The 8,731-nt window shown below is 47.8% G+C and overlaps 1 protein-coding gene across 1 annotated transcript; it reads right to left on the bottom strand.

Annotated features, from left to right (window-relative positions):
• Nucleotides 1-583: 583 nt before the first annotated feature.
• Nucleotides 584-7,043, bottom strand: LOC124468203 (transmembrane protein 47-like). The gene is made up of 3 exons (XM_047020840.1): nt 6,710-7,043; nt 4,526-4,666; nt 584-1,569 (listed from the first exon to the last, which is right to left on the bottom strand). The coding sequence occupies exons 1-3, from the start codon at nt 6,918-6,920 to the stop codon at nt 1,388-1,390; spliced, it is 534 nt and encodes a 177-aa protein (XP_046876796.1). The 5' UTR covers nt 6,921-7,043; the 3' UTR covers nt 584-1,387.
• Between the last annotated feature and the right edge of the window lie 1,688 nt (nt 7,044-8,731).

The raw sequence follows: 8,731 nt of genomic DNA, 5'->3' as shown, positions 1-8,731 counted from the left end.
GGACAGGAAGTCGTATTAGTGTCTGTGTGAAGCCCTCAGATACCATCAATAGCCTTGCCAACCAAAAGCAGGGAACCTCATCACTCTCCAGCCCAGAAGTTTCATTCCCACGTCTCATTGGCCGGCAAACCCAGCCCTGATAATGACAGCCATAACGGGGCAATGGCCTCCCCTAGCCTGGCCTGTGAGGCCCTTTGTGCTGTGGAACCGGAAAGGAGAAAGTGGCTGTAGCTGCCTGGCTCTCTGCCATGCCATTTCCTGAACAGCAGAGCACCTACCCTTAGCTCTCTCTCTCTCTCTCTCCCCCACAGCACTGCTACATTCCTGCCATAGTCAGACGACTTCACTGATTGGAGCTTTGTGAGCCAGTGGTCTTGTTAGGCTGGGGTGGCTGTGGCTTGCTTCAGACCGAGTTGGAACTCGATGGAGTTTTGCTGTGATTATTCTTACCCTCAGTCGTTGTGCTAATGTCAAAACAAAGGGTGTTTGGAGAGGAGATGAGTGTGATTTTAAATGGGTGTACAACTGGACAGAGGAGAAGGTTTGGAAAGCTCAGTTTAACAAACAAATGGTATCATTCAAACAAAAGAGTAACATATTTTGCATTGCGTACATATCAGAATTGTTTATTGAACACTTCAAATGTTAAGAGGAGTTAGCAAAACCAGATATGTTTCAGCAATGAAGACGTAGGGAATGAATCCTTCTGACCCCAGATTATTTCTGTGTTCAGTAACTGCAAATATCAAACAGCAATACATAAAATATATATCTTCCTATGGGAGAATAGATAGCAAATTTAATGATACCATCAATACATTAACAACATGATTTGTCATCAGGAAATGCTACACAAAAATACACAAAAGAAAAGGAAATATATACCAACACCCTGAGCGTCTAGACTCAATGAGTCCCGCTTCCTGGTTCCTCTAACAATGGAGATCCATTGGATGTGCTGTAGAAAAGTTCACAACTACAGTGGCCAATCCAAAAACCTCTCTGTGCTCAAACACAGCGGCCACAGCCAGGCCCTTGCAGGGGTCCCGGGGACCCCAGGGGGCCAGAGGGGACTGTCTCCTCACAGCTCTGACTCCTACTTCATCTCTCCTGCCCACCAGTCAGGAGGCCTAGCCTAAGACAGGTCCGCTCACCCATTCTATAAATAACAGAGGGGACCTGTATGTGTTTGTTAAATACAGCATGTGGGTGTTTAAGCTTTTTTTTTTTTATGTAAGCCATGTACGTGGGGGTTGGGGGAGAGGGGGGGCTGGGCTGGAAATGTGTCAGTCTGCTAGGGCTCTTATGCCTTTCAAAAAGAGGGAGGGACATTGAGAGCATAGAGAGAGAAAACTAGAGAGAGAGGGGGGAAGGGAGGAAAGAGGGTTCAGTACATAGCGTCCTCGTACATGTCCGTTCGCAGGCAGAAGAGGATGCCGCCTCCAAGCATGAAGATGGTGGCCCCCCAACCCAGGCCGTAGCCCCAGTTGAACTCATGGTAGGTCTGCAGAACTGCACCGTCGATGAACTTGATGGGGTAGAGCACCAGAGCGCAGGCCTGGAGAACCACTGGAAGACAAGAGACTCAGCGTTAGATCCCCCCAACACGGTAGGAAACCACGCGCGACGTATACGATGACACGTACGATGACGTGTCATGTACAGTCACACCGTGATGATGATGTCAGCTACTCGGGAGCCAGGGGGAGTCCTGCTGATGCGGCGGTCTTTGAGTGTTAGGGAAAAGATCCACCGTCACGTCTCGGGGTGGAGTGACACCTCCATGTGCACAGCCTCACCCCCGGGAGTCCTCCCCTGGCGCTCCTACCCCCCCCCCCCCCCCTCCCCCCTCTATTCTCCATCCTCCCATGGGATCTTTTCACACCCTGTCTGCCCCTCCCACAGAGAAACCAACAGCTGTTTCTGAAGCCCGTAGCTAGCAGCTTATGCTCAGGCATAACACACCAGCCCGTGCTCCAAGAATGTACTGCATGTGGGTGTTGAGCTGTGTACTGTTCCGTACTGCTGCTAATAGCTTGTATCAACCCATACAAGGGTTTGTGGAGACTTGGAGACTACTACTCTCAGAGTCACAACAAAGCACAATTTACCACAAAGACAAACAGATCAATAAGGACCAAATAGGATACATTTTTTTCCCCATACTTTTAGGGGGCTTGTGGAACTCTATCCTAAGGAATGCAGACTTTCAAGTGGGCAAGGCATTGAATAAGAATTTCCCAGACAAATACATAAACGACCCGTGGTGTTTCCTAACTACTAGGGATCCTGCGTTCTGCTGGGCTGTGGTTGGATGTCTGGCGACACCAGTCATTACGGAGAACACATTGAGTCATACCGCCCCTCTAGAACCACACAGCTATGTGTGTTTATGCCATGCGTGTGAAACCTGGACGACGTGGATTCCTTTAGGCTCTGTGTGGCACAGGGTGGTCCCTTCCGGTGTCACCTCAACACACTCGAATGTACTGCTGTGGCATAGTCACCAACATTAGTCATTTCCACATTGCTCTAACAGCACAGACCCTGAGGGGAACACTGACTCACTGTCGTCCTAATGCATCCCATTTCCTATTAGTCAACACATTCCCTATACGGTACCTATTCAAAGAGATCCAGTGTTGGCAATGACTCGACTGTGATTGTGGTTCGGTCTTTTATTTCTGTGCGTGTGAGTGTGTGTGTGTGCATGCACCCCCCCCCAACACACACACATAAAAAACAACACTACACACAGCACCGACGGGTAGCTTGTCTTCTTTTCCCTTTTTGAAACGAGCACGTGGGAGGGTGTATACATGTGGACTAACCCTAAGAGAGGAGACATTGTGTAATGTTCTCAGACTCCACCTATTTCCTTCCTGCAGGACATGGCCGTGTGGTCAGGAGGAGGGAGGGAGGGAGGGCGGGCAGCGGGGGGGCAGCAGCCCAGGAACGTGACTGTGTTGATGGAGCCCAGGCGGAGCCCAGGCGTCTAGGGCTGAGTCTCTAGCCAGCAGACACACTCTCAGCCACTCAGACTCACTTACACACACAGCACCCCCCCCCCCCCCCCCCCCCAGCCCTGCCGTCTCCTGGTCAGGACTCTGCTGCCATAAGAGGACCTTTATCATCACCAGGTCTGAAAGCAATTACACACCACGGTAGGACGACACTGCATCTTATAGGGTACACTCTGTTAATGACAAACAGCCATGGTCAATTTAGTTTTTTGCTCGATAGTTGCTACGATCCATCGTTATCGGGAAACGCAGCCCAGAACAGTTCGCACATGGATATAAAGGCCCGACTGTGGTCCTCACAGCTGAGAGGGAAGCTCTATTTTGTTGTTGAATTGAAACGACGCAATGGATGGATTGGATTGAATAGTTCAATAGATAGATTAATTCTCTGGTATCGTTTTCAACACTTTCTGTAAGGATTTGTTAAGGAATCTCTGGGAGCAGTAGCCATGACATAACAGGATGTCAGTTATATAATCAAGTTTTATATTGGGCAGGCAGGACTGGACACAAACCAAATAAGGCTGTGGTTTCTTGTCATCGTTGTTTTCAAACCGCGTCTTCTGGCTGTAAGCCAATATATTTCTTTCTCTCTCTCTCTTTCTCTCTCATATACCATCACAAACATACAGAGAAAGGCAGAGAGAGAGAGCAGAAGACGTCATGTCTTTTTATATTCCTTGACTTTATGCTCTCTCCTTAATGGTTTGGGGTATGTGCAGTACCTTAGTTGATTTGCTACAATCAACAGAAGACAAATTAAAGAGAATTTCTTTCATGAGTGCAATGCTGCTCAGCAATGTCATTCCTAGTCTTCTTTCACGACACCCAGAGGGAGAGGGCGAGAGAGAGAGAGAGCGACAGAGAGAGAGATGAGAGAGAGATGAGAGAGAGAGATGAGAGAGAGCTGTGGGAGAGTATGTTTTTCCCCCTGCAATATTATCCATGAGGGAATACATTCCTCTCTTCATTGGTAACAGTGCAAATTCTGCGGCTGCTTTTTCTTGGCACATAGCAGTCTGCTTTCAGGGGTTCACAGCAGATTCTTCACCGTGGATAGAGGGAGAAAGAGAGAGATAGAGAGAGAGAAAGAGAGAGAGAGATAGAGATAGAGAGAGATAGAGAGAGGGGGAGAGAGAGAGAGAGAGAGAGAGAGAGAGAGAGAGAGAGAGGGAGGGATAGAGAGAGACAGCTCAACCAGAACCAGAACCATCACCGTCACCCCCGCCTCCCAACCCTCCTTGCACACTCCTATTGGAAACTCACACTTGCCTGACTTTAAAACGGAACCAAATTTAGTCAGACAGAGAGGCCTGTCTATATGGAAATCTAAAACTAATGGGTCTAAATACTAATTGTCTTTGTCTGTTTGTGTCTGAGTGTATGCATGTGTGTGTGTCTGAGTGTATGTGTGTGTCTGAGTGTATGCATGTGTGTGTGTCTGTGTGTGTCTGAGTGTGTGTGTGTGTGTGTGTGTGTGCGCGCGAACACGAGCGCCTCACCTGCGGTGAACAGGAACACAGCCACAGTGCGGTAGTGCTGTCTGTGAGTCCCCCGGCACAGGGAGATGAGGGCGATCAGGAAGGCCACCAGCGTCACTGCACCTCCAGACAGCAGCAGCACCAGGGTGGCTATCTGCCAGTCTGTGGGACAACACACACCATCAGCACACACTTCCTCCCATCTGACAACCACACTTCCTCCCATCTGAAGACCACACTTCCTCCCATCTGACGACCACACTTCCTCCCATCCTGACGATTACCGTTCACGATCAGACAAGTGTACCCATGACACAAGCTGGGGTAACGTGTGTGAGAGAGGTTTTATAAAGAGATCCCATTTGATTTGATTCTGACGATCTCCGGGTAACATACCACATCCCGTCTGCTACCCACGGTCTAACACAGGCTTGGTGGACCAGGGTGCAGGGCGCCACAACCTGATCCCTCTCACTTGACTGGCTGGCCTCAAAGGCCCGGGAGAGGTTTACTGAAGGTAGCTAATGAGCCCGGCCTAACCATGACTGCGTGACTCAGCGCGCCCCCCCTCCTTTGTCTCCTGGGGTGTTAAAGCCTCTCAGCGCCCCCCCCCCCCTCCCCCCCGCTCTCATCCCTCAGGACCAGCCTCCAATTCAGCCCTCCACATTCCACAGCAACAGAGGACAATTTGCCACACCAGTCCATAATGCTCCCTTTCGACAGGCTGCTGGTTGCTGGTTGGACGTCAGGCTGACTGGCTGGCTGGTTGGATGGCAGGCTGACTGGCTGGCTGGTTGATTGGCTGGCGTGACTGGCTGGGACAAGTGAAGTCCACATGACTACTGACGATGGATGTTGAGTGTTCCTGGGTCTGGATCGGCCCAGGGAGGAATAAGAAAAGGTGCCCCCCAGGACGTCACTGCTCCTAGGGCAACCCCCCCCCCCCCGGGCACAGCATGGATCTGGAGAGTGACAGGTGTTTTCCAGGCAGAGATAAACCCCCATGCTGGGTTCTGATGAGAGGGTTGTGATAATGGATAAAATGGCTGAGCTGGAGGCAGCGATGAAGACAGCTGTGTGAGTTACCTTCCGAGGCTCTCCCTGCTGGTAGCACAAACACAACACCGACACTTCTGGAAGCCTCAAGCTGGCGGAGCTACTGGGAGATTGTTACATTCCTCTGTTGTGGGCTGACTAATTGTGGGAGGAAAAGGAAGCAATGGGGTGTTCCGAGAATGCAACAATAGGCCATTACAGCATGATGATGACATGCTACCGACTGGATGCCATCCGCTTTAGAAGATGGTTTTATGGTCGTTCTAGGGCTTTCTAGATTTAGCCTTGCAACTTTTGGTCTCAATGTCTTGTCTTGTATCATGTATCTGTGCCTGAGAAGATCGTCTTCCTCTCAGAAGCTGTGAACGGTGTATCTAATCATGCTTTGTGTCGCCTCAGACCTTCCAGCCCCATCCCCCAATTCAAAGGGAGAGCGACGGACTCGGTAACACGGATAACAAAGCGCTGGGGTGCCCTCTCCAACAGAGTCACAACAATAGGTAGTACACACCCACCTGCATTCACAATGGCTACAGAGGTCAGTGGAGCACCCATATGGCACTGTGTCACAGGGACAAATCGCTCAGCAACTGCCTACTGAGAGAGAAAAACTAATTGCAACAGATCAACAAACCGTGACGTTATTATAGATATCATAGATTCACCTGCAGGCAATCCCAGATAAATCAACGCGGTTTTGTGATTAGGAAAAACAGAAAAAAGGCGGACGGGACACCCCTATATTGCATCGGACAATGAGCTAATGCCAATCACAGTACAGTAAATTAATAATGGTCCATTGTTTTATCTCGGCCGCAGCACCCACACACGAAATAATTGTTCCCAAATCGTTTCCCTAGGCTCACGCTACTGATTGTCCCTATCATGACACTCAGCCGTGTTCTCTTTGGGGCTAAAATCCAGAGACAATCTAGTTTTTCTGGCCTACATAATTTTCTAAACCAAAAATCGCTTTCCTGGGAATTGGTTATAAAAAAGTTGGAGTAAGATTTATGTAGAGACTATAGTTGTAATGCACTGGGGTTATTGACATCGGTTAATTGGCCATGGCAAAGCGCCCAATTTATTTGCAGTAAGAAGTGTGCGATTATTTAAAACCCTGGTTTGAAGAGAATAGTTTATTCTTACCAGATGTGAAGGTGGAGGTGCAACTCCAGCGAGAGTCTGTGATCGTCGCCTCTGATTCTGTGCATGCCTCCCATAGCGACAAAGAAAAACGATCCGCCGTTACCCAAGCGGGGCTCAATAACGCAACGATGTCCAAACACAGAGCAAGAAAAATACAAAGTAAAGCGATCAACTTGAACGGTCGGAAAACGTACACTTCATTCACAGACATTTTTTCATAATAAGTTGAATAACGAAATCCGCGAAGGAGGTTTGTACACACGTCCCTTTCAGCAGGTCTGAAAGTTCTGAATCGTTAACATCTAGTTTGGATAGAGTGAACCATCCCACACAGACCGCGTCTGTGCTATAAGTAAGTGCGTACGATGCGTTTCGTTAGCTACCGTGCGCCCCCGTCTGGTCAACCGTGACAATAGTTTACGGTTAACAAAAAGCAAAACAAAAAGGTGGACCCACCAAAAAGGTGGAAAACATGAACCATCACATGCCTGAACAGCTCCTGCCACAAGCCTTCATGCTGTGAGGAAGATTTGGCTCTACGGGGTACATAACGCGATAGGATAGAACAGGCCCGTTAAGTGGACAAGGCTCTCTCAGTCCTCATTGTTCTGTAGTTTTCTTACTGTTGGTCAGAACTTCAGTCCCTATCTATTTATTACATCCAATTATTTAAGTTGGACGTTGCAGGGTCATGTCATCAGACAATGACCCTGACGCTGAAAATATAGTACACGAAAGCAACCCGCTTTGAATTCGACTGTATAAAAGTCTGTGATTAACACTCAGGGTTGTGGGCAAGATACATGTGTGGGGTGAGCTGCCTGGAACAACATTTTGTCACTGCTTATTTCGTCCATGGAAACCACTTCATTAATGGTTAATTCGTCGCCAAGAGGCAGTAGCATACAAAAACACCATAGCGAAAAGGCATGAAATAATATTTGAAGAAAACACATCTAATTTTACCATTAGATCCGATTAGAGAATCAGAGGTTCATTGTAAAATATGTATTCAATGTATTTCTGAAGCTACCTTCCACGGTGTATTTTGAGATACAGCAGATGTGCGCGGCTGTCCTATATAAAGAAAGCGCGTGGAGATCTCACGCACTCTTCTGGCGTGACAAGGAGACCCAGCCTTATACGCTCGTTCAAAATAACGTGTGTCTTCGAAACCTCGGAATACCCGTTAGCTACACATGATTCCCACAAAGGAATAATAGCAAATTTCCATGCAGCTGGGACATGAGCAATTGACAGATTTCATATCTTTCAACACTGACAGCGACAGTTCAGAGAAGGGATACAGATCACCATGTTGGACGAGCAAATCATCTGGAGGAACTTTCTCACTCCATCTCCCGAAGGCTATTCCAAGCCACCTTTCAATTCCAGCAACCAGCACATCTGGACTACAACAATCGCCCAAATAGGGCATCAAGACCCAAGGCTACCAAGTTTATCTACATACCTCGGACTTTTTGTGTGTCTGCTATTGTTTTTGCTGGCCTTGGTTATAGTGATGCTTTACCGAATGAAACACACCATCGCGCCGTTGCCGTCGGATATGGAGAGCGCAGGTCACACGGAGATGTTCCCAGATGTAGAGCTTACGGAACCCACACAGGTTTAGCCTAAAGTGACGATGAACAGTGATAGTGAGAATTCTGTCGACATATTGTAATATTGTTGCTGGTTCATTTGTATTGTTCGCTTTGGCAGTCTTTAATTTCAAACCCAAAGGTAGAATATTACAGCATCAGGCTATTTTAAAGCAGAGGCGATGTGACGATCTCTTAAGATTTTAGATCTCAAAATTCCTTAGGCCTATTCAAGACTCAATATACAGTAGGATAATGTTTTTTTTGCGGAAGTATTCCTAGGTAAAAGTAGTATTAAATAAAGAACCTGGAATACTATACTTCTCACTCAAGTGCCAAGTTATAATAGCGAGTGAAGTGCACCAAATTGATAAATTAACGACATTTAAGATTTAGCATAAGCTGATTTACAGAATGGTGA

The sequence above is a fragment of the Hypomesus transpacificus genome, chromosome 5 (assembly GCF_021917145.1).
Source record: "Hypomesus transpacificus isolate Combined female chromosome 5, fHypTra1, whole genome shotgun sequence".
Classification (NCBI taxonomy): Eukaryota; Metazoa; Chordata; class Actinopteri; order Osmeriformes; family Osmeridae; genus Hypomesus; species Hypomesus transpacificus.
The sequence above is the reverse complement of the archived record's forward strand: the minus strand, read 5'-3'. Positions and strand labels throughout refer to the sequence as shown.